The following is a 26,654-nucleotide window of genomic DNA, read 5'->3' on the forward strand; positions in this document are numbered from 1 at the left end:
GAATCATTTTGCCAAACAATGCTTTTCAAAAGTAAAAACTAAGAAAGGGCAACGAGATAATGTAATTGAGGATACTGATTTAAGTGAGACATGTTTTGCAGGAATGGTGTCATGTGACAATATCAAAAAGATACAGAAAATGTGCAGCCCTCAGGAATTAACAATGCTGAACATAAAGTTAATGCAGTAAAAGAGGACAAATGGATGATGCCACTGCAGGTAAATGGAGCATTAGTTACATTGAAACTAGACACTGGGGCAAAAGCAAACTTAATCAGTATGAGTGACATTAACAATAGGAAAGAAAAGCCCAAAATACAGAAAAAGTCAGTACTACTGAAGGACTAGAATGGACAGAAAATAGATTGCTTAGGTGTATGCAGACTTAAAGTGACAGTCAAAGACAAAGTGCATCATCTCATGTTTTCTGTTGTGGCTGAAGGACTTGATTCACTACTGGGTGACAAAGCTTGTTAGGACTTAGAACTGGTCAAGAGAGTCTACCGTATAAACTGTGCCATAAGCAGACCAGATGACTCGGTGGATTCTGTAGTGAATAATTTCCAGGATGTGTTCAAAGGATTTGGAGTTCTACCATTCACTTACAAGATCCAGCTAAAGGAGGATGCTCAGCCAGTGGTACATGCTCCAGGAAGAGTTCCAGCACCCCTGCGTGACCGGCTCAAGAATGAACTGGACAGAATGACCACACTAGGAGTCATCAGGAAAGTCGAAGAGCCAACAGACTGGGTTAACTCCATGGTATGTGTAAAGAAAAAGAACAATGATGGAAGAATATGCATGGATCCAAAGGACTTAAATGCAAACATAAAACGTGAACACTACCAGATTCCCAAGCGAGAAGAAATCACCAGTGAAATGTCAGGTGCCAGATACTTTACAAAGCTCGATGCCTCACAAGGATTTTGGCAACTAAAACTGGATGAAGAGAGCACCAAATACTGTACCTTCAACACACCATTTGGCAGGTATTGTTTCCTCAGAATGCCTTTCGGGATAATATCTGCATCTGAAATCTTTCATAGAGCGATGGAACACATAATTGAAGGCCTGGAAGTAGTTCGGGTCTATGTTGATGACATCATCATCTGGGGCTCCACACTGAAAGAACACAATGAGAGACTGACTAAAGTGCTACAGAGCATACGCCGGAATGGACTGAAGCTCAACAAAGCCAAGTGTCAGTTTGGCGTCCAGGAAGTCACTTTCCTAGGAGATAATCTATCTGGTAAAAGAATAGAGCCAGATATGGGAAAAGTAAACGCCATACTCAAAATGCCCCGACTCACTGACAAAAAAGGAGTGCTATGCATCATGGGGATGATAAACTTCATTGGAAAGTTAATTTCTAACTTGTCAGCCAAGACAGCCTGTCTGCGAGACCTGCTACGTAAAACAAATGAGTTCGCATGGACAGAAAGACATGAACAAGAGTGGATAAACCTCAAAACAGTGCTGACAACCACACCTGTACTCGCCTTCTTTGACCCAACAAAAAGAATCAAAGTGTCAACGGATGCATCAAAAGATGGCCTAGGTGCGGTCTTGCTACAAGCAGAGGGTGAAGATTGGAAGCCTGTTGCCTATGCCTCCAGGTCTATGACTGATACTGAGTGTCGATACACCCAGATTGAAAAGGAATGTCTAGGCTTGGTAGTTGGACTAGAAAAGTTTAATGGCTACATATATGGACTTCCCACCTTCACAGTTGAGACAGACCACAGCCCACTGGTTGCCATCATAAAAAAGAACCTGAATGAGATGTCTCCAAGGATTCAACGACTCATGATGAAGCTACAAAGATATGACTTTGAACTGATCTACACACCAGGCAAATACATAGTGTTAGCAGATGCACTATCCCGAGCACCCACAATGAGTCATGTGAGCTCTACTGAAGAAGACGTGGATGTTCATGTGAGTATGGTCACTGCTGTGCTGCCCATGTCAGACACAAAATCAAAGCAAACAGCAGAAGAAACATTAAAAGATACAGTATTACAAACAGTAATAGAGAACATTCACCATGGTTGGCCAAAAGGTTCCTGTCCAAAATATTTTCACATAAGGTCAGAATTGAGTGTCGCAAGTGGACTATTACTAAAACAGAACAGAATAGTCATTCCACAGGCTCTACGTCAAGACATGAGTGACACCTCGGAATTGAAAAATGCAAAAGGAGAGCAAGAGACACTGTTTATTGGCCTGGCATAAATAAGGACATTGAGAACATGATAGGCAAAGTGAGGCATGTCAGAAACACCAAACAAACAAGCAAAGGAACCAATGATAGTAGCTGACATACCAACAGCACCATGGCAAAAGGTTGGTATGGACCTTTTTCATTTAAATGGTAAAGACTATCTAATAGTGATTGACTACTATTCTAACTATCCTGAGATGGTGCTGCTCTCAAGCACCACAGCAAGCAGTGTCATAATGCATGTGAAATCTATCTTCGCCAGACATGGAATTCCCAGGATTGCCATTAGCAACAATGGTCCGTGCTTCAACTGTAAGGAGTGGCAACAGTTTGCAGCACATTATGACTTTCAACACATCACATCCAGTCCTTTGTATGCTCAGTCAAATGGTAAGGCAGAGAAAGGTGTTCGAGTTCTCAAGCAGCTACTGAAGAAAGCGACAGAAAGCAAGTCTGATCCTTATCTCGCCCTGCTGAGCTACCGAGCCTCAACTTTAGACTTTGGTTCTTCACCTGCTGAACTCCTAATGGGTCACAAGTTGCGTACCACGCTACCCTGCTGTGCAAAAGAAAAGCAGAGTAAGGAACTGAGACAGAGACTTCAACTGTTAAAGCTGAAACAGAAATCATACTATGACAAGTCATCCAAAACTCTGAAGCCATTGACAAGGGATGATGTTGTCAGGATTGAGGATCCAGATGCATGGAACAGGAAAGCTACAGTTCTTGAGGAAGTAGGACCAAGGTCATACACTGTTAGAACTGAGGAAGGACAGATTCTCAGGAGGAACCGCCGTTCCCTCCTGAAAACACAAGAGACTATCGAAGAGCAAATCGATGACAATGCCGCAACTGAATCTTGTCACTCACCACCAGAACATTCTAACACAAATACACATACAGGCTCTCATGAAAACACATCAGACTTACCTGTGCTGAGAAGATCCACACGTGAAGTAAAACAGCCTGATAGACTTAATCTTTGCGTACAAAGAAAACTACATTGAAAATGTATTGACTGTTGAAGATGTTTATGTTGTTATTGATTGATATTGATTGATACTGATTTTGTTTAACCTCAAAGAAAGGGGGATGTAATGATCAGTAACCTGTCATTCTGGAATGGTACACTAGGTGGTGCTGTATGTATATAAGAGTGGGCTACCCAGGATGCACTAAGCTACCCACAAGGCAGCAGTCAAGATGGAGGCCTCTACAGATACTAGCATGCAGCAGACCACCATGAAATGGGACACCCACTGGCCAAGTACTGGAGGGCCCTTCCCGAGTCATCAAGGCAGCGGAACCATTGCTTGAGCACCCCGATGGTCTGCTCAATGATGTTCCTGGTGGCAGCATGGCTCTCATTATGAGTGCTGGGCAGGAGTGTTGCGGTTGCGGAGGGGAGCCATGAGCCAGGTGGCGAGTGGATAGCCCTTGGCTCCGAGCAGCCAGCCGTGAGTGTGATGTGGTGGCTGGAAGAGTGCTGGCACACCAGTCTGGCACAGAATGAAGGCATCGTGGCTGCTGCCAGGATATCGGGCATTGACCGTGAGGGTTAGCTGTGTGTGGTCACACACCAACTGCACTTTAAGTGAGTGGTAGCATTTGCGGTTATGGAAGATCTCAGGATTGTTATGCGGTGCCCGCAAAGCCACGTGAGTGCAGTCAGTGGTGCCCAGCACCACGGGGAAGTCCGATATCCTGCAAAAGCTACATGCACATTCGTTCTGCTTCTCTCTTGTGATGGGGAACGAAATGTAGTCCCTTCTCCTACTGTAGAGAGCCTCTGTGACCTCCTGGATGCAGCGACGGATGGCAAACTGTGAGATGTTAGCTACATCTCCTGTTGCAGGCTGGAAGGAACCACTGGTGAAGAAATTGAGGGTGATGGTGACCTTGACTGCCACCGATCTGAGGCTGGAGGTCTGGTTGCAGGAGGTGGCAGAATCTGTGACCACCTCCTTGGTGAAGCAGAGCCTTCTAATACACTGTTCCTCACTTAATTGGAGGTAGGAGAAGTGCTCTCGGAATACCCTCAGAGGGTAAGGCCTCCTGTTGAGAGCACTCATGGCCCTTCTCCTCCCTCTGGCCACATATTCCAATCTTTTTCACTGCCCCAACCGTAGATTCTGGAGGGTGAGGTTGACTGCCAGTACAGCCCACATTAACGTTACCAAGTGTAGCCCTTTGATATGTTGTGAGAATAAATGTAACTAATTGTTAATAGCCACAACACACCTGATACTAAACAACCTTTAAATGACTGAATTAAACTTTTGCACAATTTCAAACTGACAAAGAAACAGTGAAACAGCACTAACCTGTTGAGGCATGGTGCTCAGGCAGGGGGCGAAAATGAATTTGGCAGATCCGTCACAAGTAGCCTGGTTCTGAGGTCCCCGGTGGTAAGTCATAACGGTAGCACAATGGGGAGCGGGGGGGAATTGCCATGCGGCACTGGATTTGCCTCACCAGGTGCTAATGGGAGGCACTAACCAACTGAATTTTTCCCCCTAGGCCTCTTAATGAACTTGTCCTGTGGGCCTGTGTACCTTTCCTCCACCTCAGTATTAGGGATATGAAAGGGTATCATCAGCCACGACAGCAGGGGGAATCCTCATCACCAATTATTCATTCTTTAACTGGGCTCCCATGCCCTAGCATGCATGCTATCACTGAATTATGTACAATGAAATCATTGTGACAGGATGTGCAGTTGGACATCGCAGACTATGTGCCCATTGAGGGAGTGGAAGTGCTTTCTGTTGATGTAGCTTTGCGGGTTCTCAAGGGGAGCCTTCAGTGCCACGTGAGTTCTGTCAATTGCTCCGAGTCCTCTGGGGAAGCCAGCAATTCTATAGCTCAGTGCCCTCATCCTTTGCTCCACCACAGACATTCCAAATTTAATGAACTCCCCAGCCCTACAGATCAGGGTGTTAGTGATCTGTTCAATGCGGACCCTCACTGCCCCCTGACTGATCCGGCACAGGTTCCCCTGTGGCTGCCTGGATTGATCCAGAGCTGTAAAGGTTGAGGGCTGTGATCACCTTTGTAGTGATCAATAACATGTCATTCTATAGTGGACACTAGGTGGAGCCATAGAGCTGCGTAGAGCTGTATATAGCTTTATGTATAAGACTACACTACCCAGCTGTATATATATTAAGACTACATTACCCATGAGGCACTAGGCTACCTACAAGGCATCAGTCAAGATGGCAGCCTGCACACAGGAGCACACATGCTGCATCTCTACAGATACTGTACCAAGAGAACGTGTACTGAATAAATGACTAGCTAGAAGCTAGCTGTGTTCATAATAAGAATGTCTAGATATTAATGAACATAACATGGTACCAGGGTGGTGAAGATCTGCTGAAAATTGTGAAAAGCGACATGGAGAATTTGAAGCCACCAGAGCGTTTGAATCTCGAGGGAATATCGACTACAATTGGCGGATTTTTAAACAACAATTCGAACTCTACATTGCAGCCATCGGATTTGGTACAAAGCCAGGCGCAAGGAAGATAGCGTTGCTGCTTACGGTTGCAGGCCCACAGGCGATAGAGGTATTTAATACATTTGCATTTAATCCAGAGGAGAACAGAGGAAAATTAGAAGATGTGCTAAAAAAATTTGATGCACATTGCTCTCCCAAAAAGAATGAGACGTATGAAAGATACATCTTCCGTTCTCGGACACAGCAACAAAATGAGACTTTTCATAGCTTTATAACTGATCTGAAACTGAAAGCACAGACATGTAATTTCTCTGAGCTGAAATCATCCATGATTCATGACCAGATTGTGTTTGGTATTCATGATAAAAAAGTTAGGGAACGTCTGTTGAGAGAAACCGAACTAAATTTGGAAAATGCGGTGAAAATATGCCAAGCCAGCGAGCTAGCTTGAAAGCACGCGAAGACTTTCAGTGAAATCAATAATGGTGCGATTGTAATGAGTGATAATGCTGCTGTCGGTGCTGTGTCCTACAAGGGGAAGAAACGTGGGCAGAACTGAAATGAACAGCAATCGGAGGATGACATTTTTAATTGTAAACGCTCTGGTTACAAACACCAGTTAAGACAATGCCCAGCGTTTGGAAAAATGTGCACGAAGTGTAATGGAAAGAATCACTTTGCCAAACAATGCTTTTCAAAAGTAAAAACAACGAAAGGGCAACAAGTTAATGTAATTAAGGACACTGATTTAAGTGAGACATTTTTTGTACGAATGGTGTCATGTGACAATATCAAAAAGGATACAGAAAATGTGCAGCCCTCAGAAATGGACAATGCTGAACATAAAGTTAATGCAGTAAAAGAGGACAAATGGATGATCCCACTGCAGGTAAATGGAGCATTATTTACCTTGAAACTAGACACTGGGGCAAAAGCAAACTTAATCAGTATGAGTGACATTAACAATATGAAAGAAAAGCCCAAAATACAGAAAAAGTCAGTACTACTGAAGCACTATAATGGACAGAAAATAGATAGCTTAGGTGTATGCAGGCTTAAAGTGACAGTCAAAGACAAAGTGCATCATCTCATATTTTCTGTTGTGGCTGAAAGACTTGATTCGATACTAGGTGACAAAGCTTGTGAAGACTTAGAACTGGTCAAGAGAGTCTACCGTATAAACTGTGCCATAAGCAGACCAGATGACTCAGGTGATGAAGCAGAGAGCCCATCAAGGATGAAAAGGCCAAAGGGTATCCATGTCTTCAAAAAGCCTAGTTTCTCCAAGAAGAAAGAAAAAGACTTTAAGGTCAAAGAGAAGCCAAAGGAAGAAAAGCACAGAGGAAAAACACAAGGAGAAAAAGTCCAAAGATATAACCGCAGCAGATGTTGTTAAGCAGTGGAAAGAGAAAAAGAAAAAGAAGAAGTCTGCACCAGAGCAGGAAGCAGTTCCGGTGGATACTCCTTCTTCCCTCAGGCCAATCTTTGGTGTTCCATTAGCCAAGGCTGCTGAGAGGACTATGCTGTATGATGGGATCCAGCTGCCAGCAGTTTTTTGAGAGTGCATTGACTACATTGAGAGTTATGGCATGAAGAGTGAAGGAAACACTGACAACCTCTCCAAGCAAAGATCGCAAGAAGACCTCGATCTATACAAGAGCAGATTGATGACAATGCCGCAACTGCATCTTGTCATTCACCGCCAGAACAATCTCATGAAGACACATCAGACTTACCCGTGTTGAGAAGATCTACACGTGAAGTAAAAAAGCCTGATAGACTTAATCTTTGAGTACAATGTAAAGCTTTGAAAATGTGTTGACTGTTTTGAAAATGTTTATGTTTATAGAGCACTAACAAAAGTGTTACTGATATTATCTTTATTGTTTTCTTGAAAGTTGAGTGATATTGATTTTGTTAAACCTCAAAGAAAGGGGGATGTAGTGAATAACATGTCATTCTATAGTGGACACTAGGTGGAGCCGTAGAGCTGCGTAGAGCTGTATATAGCTGTATGTATAAGACTACACTACCCAGTTTTATATATATTAAGACTACATTACCCATGAGGCACTAGGCTACCCACAAGGCAACAGTCAAGATGGCAGCCTGCACACAGGAGCACACATGCTGCATCTCTACAGATACTGTACCTAGAGAACGTGTACTGAATAAATGACTAGCTAGAAGATAGCTGTGTTCATAATAAGAATGTCTAGTTATTAATGAACATAACAACCTTCACTTCCATTGTGAGGGCTCTGCAGAACATGGACCGAGGCTTCGTGTCATCGCAGAGCAGGTCAGTCAGCCGATCGCCTACTTTGTGAATGGCTAATGGCACAAATTCAACTTCTCCGACATCTCCAGAAATGTCAGTCGAGGCTTAAACACTCTCTGGACAGAGTATATGCGAATGTGATGCAGTCTCCTCCTGTTGTTCTTCACTCTTTGGGCCTCCTGCCTCTGGTTCTGTTCCTCTTCTTCCTCCAATACAGGAAAAGGCAGGGGTACAGCTCTAAAGTGAGCCGTATTTCTTAATTTACTCAAGAATTAATGTATAATGGTGTCCTGCAGCAGCAAGACATCACGATGGCTTCAATTCTTTTCCTGGTCAGCTGATCTGTGTTTGCTTCAGGTGACCTTGGGTCTCTGTGCACCTGAGAATCTCGACACAATGTTAAGAGAACCCCCACCAAACAAGCGCAATTGGAGGATATTTGAGAGTTGGGGGCGTAGCCAGCCTTGTCGGTGGAGATTTGCTCGGACACAGGGTTTCATGGACGGACTTAAAAGATCGAGGAGACTTGGGCATATTGTGTTTTTTCACATAACTCACTTACGTAGATAATTCCATGATTTTTAAGCCACGTAATTTGTTCTCGCCTAGATTACACATCCCTGGGTATGAATGAGAAACTCCAGGCCAAGAAGTATGATGTTAGATCTGTGAAACAGTTAACACTGTCACCCATGCTGCACATGGTTGTGAAAAAAGGGAGGCTGTCGGGTCAAAGATTACCAAGGGTCATGGGTTAGCATGGGGTCATGTGTTACAACGGGGTCATGTGTTACAATGGGGTCTGTGTTAGAACGGGGTCACTTGTTACAATGGGGTCACTTGTTACAAAGGGGTCACATGTTACAATGGAGTCACTTGTTACAATGGGGCCACATGTTACAATTGGGTCTGTGTTACAATGGGGTCATGTGTTAGAATGAGGTCATGTGTTACTATGGGGTCATGTGTTACAATGGGGTCATGTGTTACAATGGTGTCAGGCTACTTCTCTGATTTTTATGCCAACCTTCAGCTCAAGTTATAACAAAAACCAGGAGACCCCCTGTAAATTCTCCCACCATGATGTGTTTTTTATATTGATGGGCTTCTGTGATACTCATGAATCATTGAGGGAACTGTGTACTTTAATGCCTTAACCTGGTCTTGTGATTAGTAGCATTACAGAATCTGTCAAATAAAATCTACCATTACAAGCAGAGCGAGCACCAGAGCTGGACTGTGCTGTGAGTGGAGTGTGCAGACTGTGCCTCTGTGTTCTGACCCATCCACAGCCTCGCCCGTGTAATAAAATGGATTGGACTGATTCAGTCAGAGTGAAACAGTGGCCCTGATTATATGACTAGAAATGACAGCATCGTTCCCAATGAAATGTATTTCTAAAACACATTCCACATTTTCCAGATCCACTCTGCAATCTCACTCTGGGTGATGGATGTTTTGAAATAGTTAATACAACATGGCTGCAGGCAAACAATGAAACTTGCTCAAATGGATCAGAAATCTACATTCCTCACCAGGGTCCAAGTGAGCAATACTGGGAGTAAGTAAATTGCTACAGATAGCTGCACCTAGAACCTGCACAGCTGTACCAGTAGCTTCCTCTTGGGAATGTCAGTTGGGCGAATGCCCTGTTTAATGAGTGAAAAGCTGTTTGATCTAGATAGAGGTACTAATTACATCATACGCCTGTTACAAAATAACATCATTAGTTAACAGCCCCCTGGTTTCTATCACTGCAGGTTTACTTTAACAATATTTATACAGTGAAACCTGCATTGAGCGTTTTTTATTTTCTTGTTCTTCAAGTAATAGATTCACCACTAGAACTCCTAAACATTAAATGGTTCAAATTATCTGTGACTGATTTCCCTTTCTCTGTGTTTGAATTGAATACAGTATTGTGTTTAACCCACAGAGCTGGTAACTGAATTGGGGAAATTGTCTGGGAGTAGATCCCATGATAAAAATCTGAAGGAGCTGAATTCATTGGAAGATACAGTGACTCACCCAGGGAGTTTTAACAATGCTTTGTAAGGCAGTCGATGAAGCACTGTCAGAAACTTCTTCAAATCAGCTCTCACTGTTTGAACAAAGCTTTATATTTTAAAAATTGGCATAAATAGAGACAGAAATCAAACGGATCTGAAGGTTAGGGGGAGATTTTGCCAGCCCTGGGGAGGCGGTTTGGAGTTGGGACTGCCGGGAAAATGGCAGAATCTGGGGGCGGGTAACCATCCTGCCCCCAACCCGCCTCCATGCCTTCTTCCCAGGAGGTGGGTAGCTGACCCGTGTCGGGTCCCAGTTCCTGGAGGTGGGAAGGGGATTATAGCCACTTAACTACCTGTTAACATGTGTGTGCCACTTTAAGAAGTGCTAACAGCATCTCTATCAGTCTGCTGAAGGCTCACTTTTCCAAGTGAGCTTAGGACCAGTCTAGTTTTGCACACTTTGTACAAAAATAATAAATTGCAGGACAACGGAGTATTACAGATTAACTCTTTTATTAAGCATTAGGTCTGTGATCTTACTCATAGCAGCACCAGTGGGGAAAAGCATGGCATTAGGACCCCTAGCCTGGGTCTTCAAAACAATAGTAGTCCTTACAGATGCCTGCAGGCCAATAATAACTCAATATGCAAATGTTACATCCCCTTTCTTTTAAAAGAAAAATGTTATGCATTACTTTTAAACCTTTCTTCTACATAATGTTCTCGGTAGCATAAACATATAAGTAAACTCAGCATTTAACTAGCATTGAAAACATCTCAATATTTCAATAATGATGTACAGTTTTTTTTTAGGGCAGCGATCCGCCTACACCCTTTGGCAGTTCACAAGTCAAGGATAACTCTAGGCTTGACCTCTCGTCCCGACCTTGTGTGGTATGAAACTGAGCATGCTCCTGAATCGGTCAACAATTCAGGTTCAGGTTTAGGTTCAGGTAAGTATGATGAGCTTTGTGTATTGCTCTGTTCATCACACTCTGTTGAACTGATCCTCTCATCGGAATGATGGTGTTGTTTCTTGGTGTTCAGGAGGTGCCTGCGATTGCGGCAGTACACCTGTCCTTCTGGGGTGCGGACATGATACGATCGCTCAGTGTCAGCTGGCTGGATGATGACTGCTGGCTTCCAGTAGTCATGCTCCTGGATTCTGACGGATTCTCCATTGTGCAGCGGCAGCAGTAGTCTAGCTGACCTGTCATAGTATCTCTTTTGGTGTTGCTGTCTCTGTACACGTTTTGCATGCACTTGCTTGCAGCTGACGACCTCTGGCTGCAGCTGCTGGTTGGTGCTTGGAAGGATTGAGCGAAGTTTGCGGCTCATCAACAGCTGTGCTGGTGACTTGAAGTTGTCAACCGGAGTGTTGCGGTACTCAAGGAGACTGATGTAGGGGTCTCTTTTGTCTGCTTTGGCTTTGTCCATGAGTGTTTTTGCAATCTGGACAGTTTTTTCAGCAAGGCCATTACTTTGAGGGTAATGTGGGCTTGATGTGACATGTGTGAAATCCCATGCCTTGGCAAATGACTTGAACTCATTTGCTTTGTATTGGGGGCCATTGTCTGAGACTGCAGTCTCTACCGTGCCATGCCTGGCAAAGGCTGCCTTTAGCTTGTGGATCACAGCTGCAGATGTGGTGCTGTGGAGCTTGCCCAGTTCAAAAGATCTGCTGTAGTAATCAACAGTCACTATGTACTCCTCGTTGTTCCATGTGAACAGATCCATTGCCGCGACCTGCCAGGGCCTGTCTGGGAGACGGTGAGGTATCATGGGCTCTTTGACATTTGATGGGCGGCGTTCTAGACAAATGGAACATTTTCCGACAATGTCCTCAATGTGTTTGCACATTCCGGGACAAAACTTAATGTCACATGTTCTTTGTTTGCATTTTTCCATGCCCATATGTCCAGCATGAATTTTTGTCAACATCTCTTCTCTGAGACTGGTAGGAATGATGATGTTCTCCCCTTTGAAGATGATTCTGTTGATTTGTGACAGTTCGTCCCTGTGGTTCCAGAATTCAGGTATGCTCTGAGGGCATTTCCTCCTTTCCTCAGGCCATCCTTCATGTATGACTTTGCTTAGCAGTGTGAGTTGTGCATCTTTCTCTGTTCCTGCTCGGCTCTCCTTCAGTTTTGAGTCACTCACAGGTAAGCTGTTGTACACCATGTGCACCTGCACATCCATGACTTCACTGAGGCTGCTCTCCTGGTAGCTAAGAGACTTTCTGGAGAGCGTGTCTGCGACAGGAATGTTTTTGCCTGGACGGTGAATGATTGTGAAGTCGTACTTCTATAGCTGAAGGATCATTCTCTGTAGCCTTGGTGGGGCTGTGGCTAGTGGTTTCCTCATGATTGACTCGAGGGGCTTGTGGTCGGATTCCACAATGACTTGTTGGCCATAGATGTACTGGTGGAAACGCTTACATCCAAACAGAATTGCATATAGCTCTTTCTCGATTTGAGCATAGTTGATTTCACTGTCTGGGAGAGATCTGGAAGCGTAGCCAATGGGCTTTCCTTCTTGCAGTAATACTGCACCTAGTCCGTACTTTGACGCGTCCACTTGTAGTCTGAGCTCTTTGTTGGGGTCAACGTAGGCAAGAACTGGTCCTGGTTCTCTGGTGATTAGGTCTTTCATTTTCTGAAATGCTGTGTCATGTTGTTTGTCCCACAGGAACTCATTGGATTGTTTGAGCAACTGACGCATGGGTGCGTTGATTTTGGAGAGGCTCGGGGCAAACTTGGCTAAGTAGTTAACCATGCCTAGTACTGTCTCTAGCTCTGCGCAGTTCTTTGGTGGCTCCATCTTCTTGATGGCGGAGATTTTCTCTGGATCCGGCTTAATGCCATCAGTTGAGAGGCGATGCCCGAAATAACTGATCTCGGTGGATCCGATTATGCTTTTCTCGGGGTTGAGCTGGATGCCTTTCTCCCTTGATCTTTGTAGCATCACACGAAGGTTCCTGTCATGTTCCTCTCTATTCCTGCCATAGATGAGGATGTCGTCTACGATTGCGACTACTCCGTAGAGGCCTTCATAGGTTTCGTCAATCTTCTGCTGGAATTCATCCTGAGCTGAGATAAGACCAAATGGTAAATGCAGAAATCGGTAGCATCCAAATGGTGTGTTGAACGTTGTTAGCTTAAATGACTCTTCCGTGAGCTTGATAGTGCAGTATCCTGATCGTGCGTCCATTACACTGAAGTAACGTGCTCCCACTAGCTTGGGTGTGATGTCATCTCGCGTTGGTAGAGGGCAATGAGGGCATTTGATAGCCTTGTTCAAATCTCTGGGGTTGAGACAGACTCTGAGCTTGCCTGTACATGGTTTGTCAACCACTACCAATGCGTTGACCCACTCTGTCGGTTCTGTTTCCTGGACGATGATTTCTGTATTCTCCATGCTCTGCTGCTCCTCCTTCAGGCAACTACGTAGAGCAAGGCATATCCTTCTCGGTGGGCAAACCACAGGGGTTGCTGCTGGGTCAAGGTGAATAGTGCATTCACCTGGGAATAGTCTGATTCCTTTGAAAACGTCAGCAAACTCCTCCATGACAGTCTGCTTCTCAACTGGTGCTGTCAATGCTAGCACTAGCTTGACAAGGTCCATGTCTAAACATGCCTTTAGACCTAGCACTGGAGGTGCTCAAGTGTCAACAATGTAAAAGTCTAACATCATGTCGCTTTCTTTGTACTTGCATTTCATCACGCATGTGCCTTTTACAATGAGCTGCTCACCCCCATAGCTGGTCAGTCTGCATGAGGTGGGCTGTAGCTCACACTCATCCTTCAAGCTGTGATACTCACTTAGAGGAATTACAGTAACCTGAGCTCCAGTGTCTAGTTTAAACTTAAGTTCTGTGCCCTGTTTTCCTATCTCAATATCTGCAAAGGCTTGCTCCGTCTCTGAAATCTGTTTTTTCTGTGACAAAGAATCAATAAACAGTTCCTCTGCATTTGGCTCTCTATCTGCATTTGGCTGTCACTCACTGTGTGTACTGCTTTCCATAAACAGTCCTGCAAACTTTAGCAAAGTGGTTCCGTTTACCACATTTGGCACATTGCCTTCCTTTGGCAGGGCAGTGCTCCTTTTCCCCCTGCACCTTGTTTCCACAATATCCACAGTTTTTGAAGCGTTTTATGTCTGTGTCTTTCATTTTTAGAACTCTCTCTGTTCTTTCTGTTCTGAAACACGCTCTCTGGGCAGTTTTCTTTGGTGTGTGTCTATTAACTGCATGCACTGCCTGTTCACACGAGCTGCTCGTGGCACCGGTTATGGTTTTCAACTGTGCTTGGGCTATCTCGTGCGATCTAGCTTTGTCCATAGCTTTGTCCAGCATTAGCCCGGACCCAACATTCAAAAGTTTCTCTCTCACTTTAGCTGAATGTATTCCAAACATGATGCGGTCTCTGACCATCTCATCTTTATCTGCATATTCACAGTCTTTTACCAGCAGTTTTAACTCAGTCACGAACTGTTCAAATGACTCACTAGCTCCTTGTACTTTCTCCTTAAACTTTTACCTAGCGAATGTCGTATTTGTCTTGGGCATCACATAGGATTCAAAACGGTCAAAATAACTTTTCAGCACCTTTGCTTCATCCACGGTGAGAGACCATGTGTTAAAAATGTCTCTCCCTTTTTCTCCGATCCACAGGAGTAGGTAGCTGCAACTTTCTTCCTCCCCTTTGCTTTTCAGCAGACCCGAGAACATCAACTCCACATGCTGCTTGAACTTGCACCATTCTCCAGGTAAGTTCAAAGATTCCCAATCCATTCGAGGCAAGGGAGCTCCAACAATGTCCATTTACAATCCCACTTCTGACACCATGTCTTGTTTTGCACACTTTGTACAAAAATAATAAATTGCAGGACAACGGAGTATTACAGATTAACTCTTTTATTAAGCATTACGTCTGTGATCTTACTCATAGCAGCACCAGTGGGGAAAAGCATGGCATTAGGACCCCTAGCCTGGGTCTTCAAAACAATAGTAGTCCTTACAGATGCCTGCAGGCCAATGACAACTCAGCATGTGATCACATGTGAACACAATAGGTATTCCTTACAGATGCCTGCGGGCCAATGATAATTCAATATGCAAATGTTACAGGACCCAGCGCCATACTTGGCACAAAGATCCAAGTTTGCAGAGCATGACGTTAAGTCAGCGTTGCACACCGACTGACGTCACCCTCTCTTCATTTACATCTCCAGCGCCAGCGCTGCTATCGGCAGTGCTAAGGCCTTCACCAAAATGGAGGCCACCGAGATCCACGCCAGAGAAGGCGTTTGTAGTGTATGTGCCTTTAAGAGCCCCCTGTGTACTGTAATGCCGGTAATGGCCACTCGGGCTATATAAGCCTGCATATTGTGTTGTATCAGTTAGTTCCCCTCCAGGCTTTGTTCAGTAAACACCTGTGAAACCAACTCCTGTCTTCAGTGTCTCTATTAACACACGGACACAACAGTGGCGATGAATTGGAAACGGACTTACCTGCAATTCGGCAGCACCTCAAGGACATCGATTCCTCTGGCGTCCAAAGTCGAAGAAAAGCAAGAAAAAGAAAAAGCTGTGGTTTCACCAGCTAGCCGAGCTGGTGGCAGGTACTGCAATAATCCTTCCTGGGCGTCGGGCTGGGGCTCCATCGGCTGGCTCTGCAGCGAGGCCAAGTAGCAAAGGCGGAGGCAAGCAGTAACAGATGGGGAGGGAGCACTTGGGAGATGGCCGGCGCTGCAAGCAGGTCGGCGTTCAGACCTAGCAGAGAGAGTCCGGTGGGAACGAGTCTCCACCTGTAAATAAATAAATAAAAAGAAAGAAAAGCGCGGGAAGCGCCATTTTTTTCCAGGATGCCTAAGGCTGGCAATATTGATGCTTTTGATAACGATATAAAGGATTGGATCACATATGTGGAAAGAGTGGAGGTATATTGCACCGCAAATGGAATAGAAAATGAAAAAAAAGCGTCAGTACTTCTAAATCTAATGGGCGCAAAGACATACGGGATGTTACGAAACTTAATCACTCCAGCCAAACCAAAGGACAAGAATTTTAAAGAAATTGTTGATACCCTACAGGAGCACTTAAACCCAACACCGCTGCTGATAGCGGAACGATTCAAATTCTTCAAGAGGAATCAACACAAAAATGAAAGTAACGCTGATTACCTCACCGAATTAAGAAAGCTATCAAAGCACTGCCAATTCGGGGCAGCACTAGCAGATTATCTTTGAGACAAATTCGTCTGCGGTCTCCTAAGTGAAGGAACACAGAAAAGGCTGCTTTCTGAGAAAGATTTAACACTGGACAATGCTTTCAGTATGGCTGTATCATACGAAGCAGCCGCAAGAGGAGCTGCAGAGATACAACAAAAGACACAGGACTTCGGCACCCATGAAATGACACAGGGTTTCGAGAGATGTTATCGCTGCGGCAGATCCACCCATGACCAGAGGGACTGCTGGTTCAAGGACAAAGCATGCAGGCAATGCGGAAAGATTGGACACATTGCACGGGTATGCCGATCTGGAAAAAAAAAATCCACGGACAGGAAAAAAAAAATCAATAAAGAAAAGTACAGAAAGGTACAAATGATGACGGACAGTAGCTCTGAAGACCAGAAGAGCGACAGCGACTCCGAAAACAAGAGACTAAGCTGTTTCAAATTACATAATGTAATTGCCAAAGAAGATTACCAGACCATTTGGGTTACCCTCACGATAGCAGGGTCCCCAGTTAAAATGGAGCTAGATACAGGATCAGCTCTGACCGTCATAAATCGACGGGATTACGAGCGGCTATTTCCGCATATACCTTTAAAAGACACATCCATTATCTTGAAAACATATACGGGGCAGAAAGTATACCCCAAAGGAAAAATAAGGGTGCCTGTTGTATACAACAGCAAGGAAATACAAAAGTTGTATTTATACGTTCTACAAGATGGTGGTCCACCGCTGTTGGGACGTGAATGGCTCAGGAAAATAGGTTTAGACTGGCACTCCATTCAGGCACTGACGGTGACCAGTAAGGAAAAAAATGATGATGACGTCATACCTGAACGATTAAAAGACATCTTGGCCAACGCCAAAGAAGTGTTTCAAGAGAAACTAGGAACCTTGAAAGGCATCACCGCCTCAATAAAAGTGGAAGATGCGGCAATTCCCAAGTTTTTTAAGGCAAGACCGGTGCCATACGCAATTCGTCCAGCAGTCGAGGCAGAGCTGGAGAATTTGGAAAAGGCAGGCGTATTATCCAAAATATATTGGAGCGAGTGGGCAACACCCATCGTCCCAGTCATGAAGAAAAGGTTGAATAATGATAAATCTGAAGAACAGAGAAAAATTCGCATCTGTGGAGACTTCAAGGTGACTGTAAACCCGGTCCTTCACACGGTACAGTATCCTCTTCCGAGGATAGAAGATATTTTCGCCTCACTATCCGGAGGGAAATGTTTCACCAAAATTGACTTGGCACAGGCATATCTACAGATGGAGGTTGAAGAGGCCTCTAAAAAGTATCTCACGAGAAATACACACAAAGGCCTGTACCAGTACAATCGACTGGTTTTTGGAGTAGCATCCGCTCCAGCTATCTGGCAAAGAGCTATGGAGCAAGTCCTCCAAGGGATTCCGGGGACTCAATGCTACCTAGACGACATCCTTGTAACAGGAGAAAACGACAACGAGCACCTTGCCAATTTGGAGCAGGTGCTCACTAGGCTGAGAGAAAGGGGCCTACGAGCAAATCGACCCAAGTGCGAATTTTTCCAGAATCAAATATCATATTGTGGCCACATAATTAATAAGGAAGGGTTGCATAAGTCACCTGAAAAAATTGAAGCGGTCATAAAAGCCCCAGCACCTCAAAATGTTTCACAATTAAGGTCGTTCCTGGGATTAATAAATTACTATCATAAATTTTTACCGAACTTATCAACTATTCTACACCCTCTTAATGAACTGCTACAAACAGGAGTAATTTAGAAATGGAGCGAAGACTGTAAACGTGCCTTCCATAAATGCAAAGACTTAATCACGTCCAAAGAAGTTTTGGTTCATTACAACCCATCACTGCCAATCAGACTGGCGTGCGATGCATCCCCTTATGGCGTAGGAGCGGTATTATCGCATAAATTCCCTGATGGCTCGGAACGGCCGATAGCTTTTGCGTCACGCTCATTGAACTCAGCTGAGCATAACTATGCCCAAATCGACAGGGAAGCACTCAGCCTGGTATGGGGAGTGAAGAAATTCAACCATTACCTACACGGACAAAAATTTACCTTGTTGACTGACCATCAACCCCTCATCTCCATATTCAACCCTAAAAAGGGTGTTCCCATTATGACAGCGCAAAGGCTACAGAGGTGGTCCCTTTTTCTAGGGGCACCCCAATATAACAAAGGATCAAAACAGCATGGGAATGCTGACGGTTTATCGCGCCTACCGTTGCCAATGGTAGAAGAGGCACCTACCGTAGACCCAGTGGAGATTTTCCACTCTACCATAGTCAAATGTCTACCAGTAACAAATTCTGCCATTGAAATGGAAACTAGAAATGACCCGACTCTCTCACGAGTCTACGATTTAACAGTAAAGGGATGGCCAGCACATGGCGAACCACTGTTGCCAGCATTCTCGCAAAGAAGAGAACAGCTGTCAGTGTGCCGAGGAACCTTGATGTGTGGATCCAGAGTGGTGATTCCACCCAAACTCCAGGATAAAGTTCTAAAGGAGCTTCACGAGGGGCATCTGGGTGGAGTGAAAATAAAAAACCTAGCCAGGGCGTTTGTATGGTGGCCAGGTATCGATGGAGACATCGAAGAAATGATCAAGAGCTGCCTAGGATGCCAGAAGGTCCAAAATGCTCCACCACAAGCCCCTCTACATCCATGGGAGTTGCCCTCATCTCCCTGGCAAAGGGTACACATCGACTCTGCTGGTCCATTTATGGACTCAATGTTCTTAATCGCGGTTGATGCACACTCCAAGTGGCCGGAGGTAATAAAGATGTCCTCCACCACCACGGAAAAAACCATCACAGTATTAAGGACCATATTTGCCAGGAATGGGCTGCCTGACCAGATCTGTTCTGATAATGGACCGCAATTTGTGTCCGAAGAATTCAGGAAGTTCTTAAAAAACAATGGGGTTAAGCACTACACGTCCGTCCCATACCATCCCGCCACCAATGGATTGGCTGAAAGGTTTGTCCAGACCTTCAAGAAGGCCATCAAGGCCATGGGTAATGAAGACATAAAACTTCAGCCTAAGGTGGATAACTCCTTGTTTGCATACAGGAATGCAACACATATGGTTACAAACCAAACTCCCGCCATGATGTTCTTCAATAGAAGCCTAAGGTGCCGGCTGGATTTGATCAAGCCAAACATCAGAAGGGACGTGGAGAACCGGCAATTTCAAGGCATGAATGAAAGGCCAACTAGAACCTTCCAGATAGGTCAACAAGTTTTGGCCCGGGACTACCGTACCGAGAAATGGCAGCCTGGAACTATCTGCACACGACTAGGACCGCTGATGTATACCGTGGACATCAGAGAAAGCATAATAAGGTGCCATGCTGACCAAATCATAGAGTCATCCAAAAATGGACAACCTACACCACAACTCTATACGCCTAATGATGAAGTAGAGATACCCATAGTATCTACCTCCGATCCGGTGATACTGGAACCCGATGAACCCGACACTGGCATTGAAGCCGAATCAGCCTTGCCAAAAGAACCTACTACACCACCAGAAACTACTACACCACCGAGGCGTTATCCAGACCGAGTCAGGAAGCCTCCAGAGAGACTGACTTATAATTGATTAACTGCAGCAATGTGTAGATTATTTTTCTTGTAACATGTAATTAATGATTACTTAAAATATTATGTACTGGTTGGCTAAAAGGGGAGGAATTGTAGTGTATGTGCCTTTAAGAGCCCCCTGTGTACTGTAATGCCGGTAATGGCCACTCGTGCTATATAAGCCTGTATATTGTGTTGTATCAGTTAGTTCCCCTCCAGACTTTGTTCAGTAAACACCTGTGAAACCAATTCCTGTCTTCAGTGTCTCTATTAACACACGGACACAACAGCGTTAGAGTGGTGGACACCATTTTTCTCCTGGATAGCAGTGCCTACGGGTGGCCATAAGCAGCCCAATTTCTAGGCCATCCAATTCAAACAATCAGTCCTGCAATTCAGAACTGACTTGTTACAAAGAATAGAGACGATGTGGGTGATTTTGCAGAAATCAGATGGTTGTTGCATCGGAGAATGCAGTAGCATTCTGCCTGTTAACAGGTAGTTAACAGGCAGTTAAGAGGATTATCCCCATTTTTCCACCAGAGGTGCGGGCTTCCCGACGTCAGAAACCCCGCCAGGGTCACCAAGGTGAGCAGTGGGTCTGCAGGGGTTGGAGGGGTGCAAAAGTGCACTGTGGAGGTGAGTGATGGGTGCAAGTGTGGAGAGGTAAGTGTGTGAGGTGAGTGTAAAGTGATAGAAAATGTTTACTTACCTTTGTTTCTTCCTGCAGGCTTCAACCATTGGGGAACCGGAGGCTCCCGCATCTCACTAGCAGAGATGACAGAATGGCTGCTGCATTCTCCGATGCAACAGCCATCTGACTTCTGCTCAGCGGATAGGTTTGATGAGTCTTGAATACAAGGACTCATCAAACAACACAGAGTGTCAGTGTTTGACAGCTTCACAGAGCTGCCAATCGATGACAATTCATCGTCATACACTGACGTTCTCTTTAACTGGCTTCCCCATAATTGGCCTGCTAAGCCCGCTGGGCGGGCTTAACAAGGTCAATCAAGGGAAAATAGCGTGGGTTGGCCGCAAGTTGATGGAGGCGGGACTAAAACCCGACAAGCAGCAGTCCCGCCTCCAACGCGCCCCCACTGGCAAAATCACCCACATCGTCTCTATTCTTTGTAACAAGTCAGTTCTGAATTGCAGGACTGATTGTTTGAATTGGATGGCCCAGAAATTGGGCTGCTTATGGCCACCCGTATGCACTGCTATCCCAGAAAGAATTGGCGTCTGCCACTCTAACGCCCTTCTCTGGCATAGATTTTGGTGGCCACCATTTTGGTGAAGGCCTTAGCACTGCCGATTACAGTGCTGGCCCTGGAGATGTAAATGAAGAGAGGGTGACGTCAGTCGGTGTGCAACGCTGACTTAACATCATGCTCTCCGAACTTGGATCTTCGTGCCGAGTATGGCACTGGGTCATAAGCTCGCTCGGAAAAGCGAGCCTTCAGCAGACTGACAGAGAAGCTGTCAGCACTTCTTAAAGTGGCACACACATCTTTCAGTTAAGTTTGCATTTAATCATTTGGACTGGATTTTTTTTATTGAAGTAGTGGCTTGCTGCAATAGATGTTAATTTTTTTTTAAGCGTGTAGGGAGTGCTGCTGGAAGACAGAAAGTGCTAGAAATACTCAGCAGGTCAGGCAGCATCCGTGGAGAGAGAAATGGAGCTCACATCTCAGGTCGAGATGCTGCCTGACCTGCTGAGTATTTCCAGCACTTTCTGCTTTATTTCATATTTACAGCATCCACTCATAGAGGGAAGAGGAAGACGCAGAAGAGGAGGAAGCACCAGGAAGGATGCAAACCAGACAGCCCCTTTCTCAATGGGATAGCTGGGATGGAATTTTCTGCCTGTGATACCAGTGACCACAACCCGAATTACCCTTTCCACATTTGTCCCACACCTTACCTTCCTTCTGTTACTGACCATCACAGCGTCCTCTTGGCCACAATGCTTAAATAAAAGCCACCACAAAGCAAACTTTCCAATCCAACTTTATATATATCTATCTATCCAATAGGACATCAAGAAATCAACTAATCACACTTATGCATTCCCATAGTGACTGCTTTCTGTGTGCCTTTGCCTATCCTACTGATCTCACACAGTGCTACCCCAGTGGCTGCAGCATGGCTGGTGGAAGGCTGCTGACTTTCAGTGGGGACATTGCAAATGGCCTTGCTGGTCAACTTTGAGGAGCTGGTGGCTGGGTGTGTGAAATCGAGTGGGGGTGTTTCTTCTTCTTCTTCACTCTCCTCTCCCTCTTATTGGTCAACCACTGGCTGGGCAGGCTTCATTTCCTGTGTGTCTGAAATAAGGACATCACAAGGGTGGAACTGTGGTGAGGGGAGGGCAAGAAAGCAAGAGGTGCATGCAAGAAGGATGATAACATATGAGGACACCAGCATCTTGGTTCCCTTCAGCCCCGCCACTGGCTAAGGGCTGAGCCCTGACCCTGCCAACAATTGCCTGCACCATCTCCTCCAAGGGGTTGAGGTGAAGCTAGGAATGGGAGGTGTGCCTCATGATTGGTGCAGATTGTTGGTAGGTGAGTGATTGGTGCGGGTAGTCATGCATTGTCCAGGCGTATTTGCCATTTCGTAAGGATAGGCAGAAGGGAAAAGGAAGTGATGTAGCTCTGTTAATAATGGATGAGATCAGTGCAGTAATGAGAAACGTTATTGGCCTAGAAGATCAAGATGCAGAATCAGTTTGGGTGGAGATAAGAAATAATAAGGGTAAAAAGTCACTGGTGGGAGTAGTCTACAGGTCCCCAAACAGTAGCCACACTGTAGGACAGAGAATAAATCAAGAAATAATAGAGGCTTGTAAGAAAGGTACGGCTATAATCATGGGAGATTTTAATAAAGAGGTAAGTGAATATGATATGATTGGGATTATGGAAACATGGCTCCAGGGTGGCCAAGGCTGGGAACTCAACATTCAGGGGTACTCAATATTCAGGAAGATAGGCAAAAAGGAAAAGGAGGTGGGGTAGCATTGCTGGTTAAAGAGGGGATTAGCATAATTGAAAGGAAGGATATTAGCTCTGATGATGTGGAATCTGTATGGGTAGAACTGAGAAATACCAAGGGGCAGAAAACGTTAGTGGGAGTGGTATATAGACCTCCAAACAGTAATGCGGAGGTCGGGGATGGCATTAAATGGGAAATTAGAGAAGTGTGCAATAAGGGCACAGCAGTTATCATGGGTGACTTTAATCTACATATAGATTAGGCTAACCAAATTAGTAATAATACTGTGGAGGAGGAATTCCTGGAATGTATATGGGATGGCTTCCTCGACCAATATGTCGAGGAACCAACTAGAGATCAGGCCATCTTAGACTGGGTATTATGTAATGAGAAAGGATTAATTAGCAATCTTGTTGTGCTAGGCCCCTTGAGTCAGAGCGATCATAATATGATAGAATTCTTCATTAAGTTGGAGAGTGAAATAGTCGACTCAGAGACTAGGGTCCTGAATTTAAATAAAGGAGACTACGGTGGTATGAGGTGCGAATTGGGTAGGATTGATTGGGGAATGTCACTCAAAGGGTTGACGGTGGATGGGCAATGGCAAACATTCAAAGATCGTATGGATGAACTACAGAAACTGTTCATCCCAGTTTGTCATAAAAATAAAACAAAAAAGGTGACTCAACCATGGCTAACAAGGGAAATTAGGGATAGCATAAGATCCAAGGAGAGGACATATAAATTGGCCAGAAAATGCAGTAAACTTGAGGATTGGGAGCAGTTTAGGATTCAACAAAGGAGGAGAAAGGGATTAATTAAGAGGGGGAAAATAGAGTATGAGAGTAAGCTTGCAGGGACCATATAAACTGGCTGTAAAAGCTTTTATAGATATGTGAAGAGAGAAAGATTGGTGAAGTCAAGCGTAGGTCCCTTGCAGTCAGAATCAGGGGAATTTATAATGGGGAACAAAGAAATGGCAGACTGTTGTGTATTTTGAATGTGTATTAGAATTGTCCCACAGGGGATACTGTAGTGGTGATTTGCAATGCACTATGGGAAATGTAGTGCATTGAGTGAAGAAACACATTGTAAATAAAATGGCCGTTAACTAAACTCTCCACCCCGGAGCCCTTCTTAATTGTTATATAGATAAGGGCATAAAACCCCTTGAGACACAACAAAACTGGCGACGAGGACGACGGACTTGCGCATCACTTTGCACTGGAATCGGCGATGTTTAAAGTAAGAAGTTCCTGTCTTTTCTTAATGGCGCGCCCGCAGTTTAGTGCTGATGCAATCGCCTCGTAAAGGTGACGGTTACAAAATAAGAAGGGGGAGAGTAACGATACAGTGAAACGAAGTGGAGGAAAAAGACTGTAAAAATAAATTAAAAAGTGGATGAAAAGGACTGTAAAGAAAAAAAAAGAAAACAAAATGGCTATGCTAACCAGAGCGTTTGGACCATTTGATGAAACGGTGGAGCAATGGAGTGCTTATACAGAGCGTTTCGGATTTTTCGTGACTGCAAATGTCATTAGAGATGACGTGAAAGTGGTGACGTTCCTCAGTGTGATCGGAGCAAAAACATTTGGCTTGTTACGGAGTTTGATGCACCCGGATAAGCCTGGCGCTAAGACATATGATCAGATTGTGGAAGTTTTGGAAACACATTTCGCACCCAAGCCACTGCTGATTGCCGAGAGGTTCAGGTTTCACAAACGAAACCAAGGGGCGGGTGAGTCCATAGCCGAATATGTTGCAATGCTAAAGAAGCTAACTGAGCATTGTGAGTTTGGTGAAACTCTAAATGACACTGTCCATGATAGATTTGTGTGTGGATTAAGATGTGAAGCAACACAGAAGCGCTTGCTCATGACTGACAAACTGACGCTTAAATCAGCAGTGGAGCTCGCTGTGTCGATGGAGTTAGCAGCTAAAGAAGCACAGCTGTTGGGGGCTGCAACAAGAGTGCACAGGGTAGCAGTTACACTGGATAAGCATGCAAGGGGCACCAGAGAGTGTTACAGATGTGGAAGGTCAGGTCATCAGCCATCTGACTGCTGGTGTAAAGACCTGACCTGTCGGAAATGTGAATAGAAAGGACACATTGAACGTGTGTGTAAAGGGCAAAGCAAACAATCCTACACAGAGACACACAAAAACAAACAAGGAAACACATCCAAATGGCGTTCTAAAAAGAAAAACCTACACATGGCGAAACAAGAACAGGAAGACAGTGACACAGACTCTGATGGGGAGCTGAATCTCCATGTGTTAACGGTGAATGGAGGCTCATCAGGCAATGGAGCCACTCCACTGCTAGAGGGAATACCGGTCAAAATGGAGCTGGATACGGGGGCTGCTGTCTCCTTGATTTCAGAGAAGCTATTCAAAGAAAAACTGAACCACCTATCACTGACACCGGCCAAGCTCATCTTAAAGACCTACACTGGGGAAACAGTCCCAATGCTGGGTAAAACGGAGGTCAAGGTGGAGCTTAATGGACAAACCGTGATGCTGCTAGTTTACGTTGTCAAGGGTGACTATCCATCCCTGATGGGCAGGCCATGGTTGGAGAAAATTCATCTGGATTGGAAAGAAGTGAATGCGGTGTCAGTCGAAGAGGCGGGGCTAGCGGCAGCATTGACAAAGCTTGCGGCTGTCTTTGACGGAGAATTAGGGAGTATGAAGGGGATTACGGTCAAACTCAAGGTGAAGCCTGACAGCCAGCCACGATTCCTGAAGGCCAGGAACATTCCCTACGCCCTCAGACCAAAGGTGGAGGCTGACCTGGAGCGTCTGGTCAAGATAGGGGTCCTGGTGCCGGTTTCGCACAGTGAGTGGGCCACGCCCATGGTACCAGTGATGAAGAGTGACGGCATGGTTCGCTTATGTGGAGATTTCAAAGTAACAGTGAATCCTGTGCTCTCAGCTGAACAGTACCCCCTCCCCATCATTGAAGATCTTTTCGTGGGTCTAGCAGGTGGTCAGAAGTTTAGCAAGATTGATCTATGCCAAGCCTACTTTCAGATGCATGTAGAAGAGGACTCACAGAAGTACCTCACCATCACCACCCACAAGGGCCTCTACAGGTACTGCCGCCTACCCTTTGGCATAACGTCAGCACCAGCATTGTTTCAGCGGGCTATAGACCAGATCTTAAGCGGCATTCCAGGGGTACAATGTTATCTCGACGATATCCTTGTCACAGGAAAGGACGACAACGAGTATCTACAGAACCTGACGAAGACACTGGGAAGACTTGAAGAATATGGCTTCTGTGTTCGCAAGGACAAATGCGAATTTTTCAAGCCATCAGTGGAGTACCTAGGCCATGTCATCGATGCGGGCGGCCTACACACAGCACCGTCGAAAGTGAAAGCCATTGCCGACGCTCCTGCACCTACAAATGTCGGCCAGCTGCAGTCATTCTTAGGTTACGGAAAGTTTATTCCACAGCTGGCATCACTGTTGAAGCCATTACATGAGTTGTTGTTTCAGGGCAAGGCCTGGGCGTGGACGAAGGAGTGCGAAGCTGCATTCAAGAAAGCCAAAGCAGCTTTGACTGACCCCAGGGTGTTGACGCACTTTGACCCATTGTTGCAGATTCAGCTGGCCTGTGACGCGTCGCCTTATGGCGTCGGCGCGGTCGTGTCCCACATCTTTCCCTCAGGCGAAGAGAAGCTAATTGCATTCGCGTCTAGGCCCCTGAGGAAGGCAGAGGTGAAATACCCACAGATCGAAAAAGAGGCTTTGGGCATCATCTTTGGAATCAAAAAGTTCCATCACTACTGTTGTGTATGCACCTTTAAGGGAATAACTGGTCTTAGACTGCAGTACCGGCACTGACCAC

General features: G+C 45.2%; 1 protein-coding gene across 1 annotated transcript in view; it reads left to right on the forward strand.

Annotated features, from left to right (window-relative positions):
• The window catches only part of LOC147124926 (sodium- and chloride-dependent neutral and basic amino acid transporter B(0+)-like), a 182,715-nt gene that overhangs the window by 25,861 nt on the left and 130,200 nt on the right, over nt 1–26,654 (forward strand). Inside the window, exon 5 of the mRNA XM_085994820.1 lies at nt 9,391–9,529. Coding sequence (XP_085850946.1) covers nt 9,391–9,529 — 139 coding nt within the window. The remainder of the gene's footprint in view (nt 1–9,390; nt 9,530–26,654) is intronic.

This window comes from Somniosus microcephalus, chromosome 1, assembly GCF_052327205.1.
Source record: "Somniosus microcephalus isolate GS21.2 chromosome 1, FLI_Smic_1.0, whole genome shotgun sequence".
Classification (NCBI taxonomy): domain Eukaryota; kingdom Metazoa; phylum Chordata; class Chondrichthyes; order Squaliformes; family Somniosidae; genus Somniosus; species Somniosus microcephalus.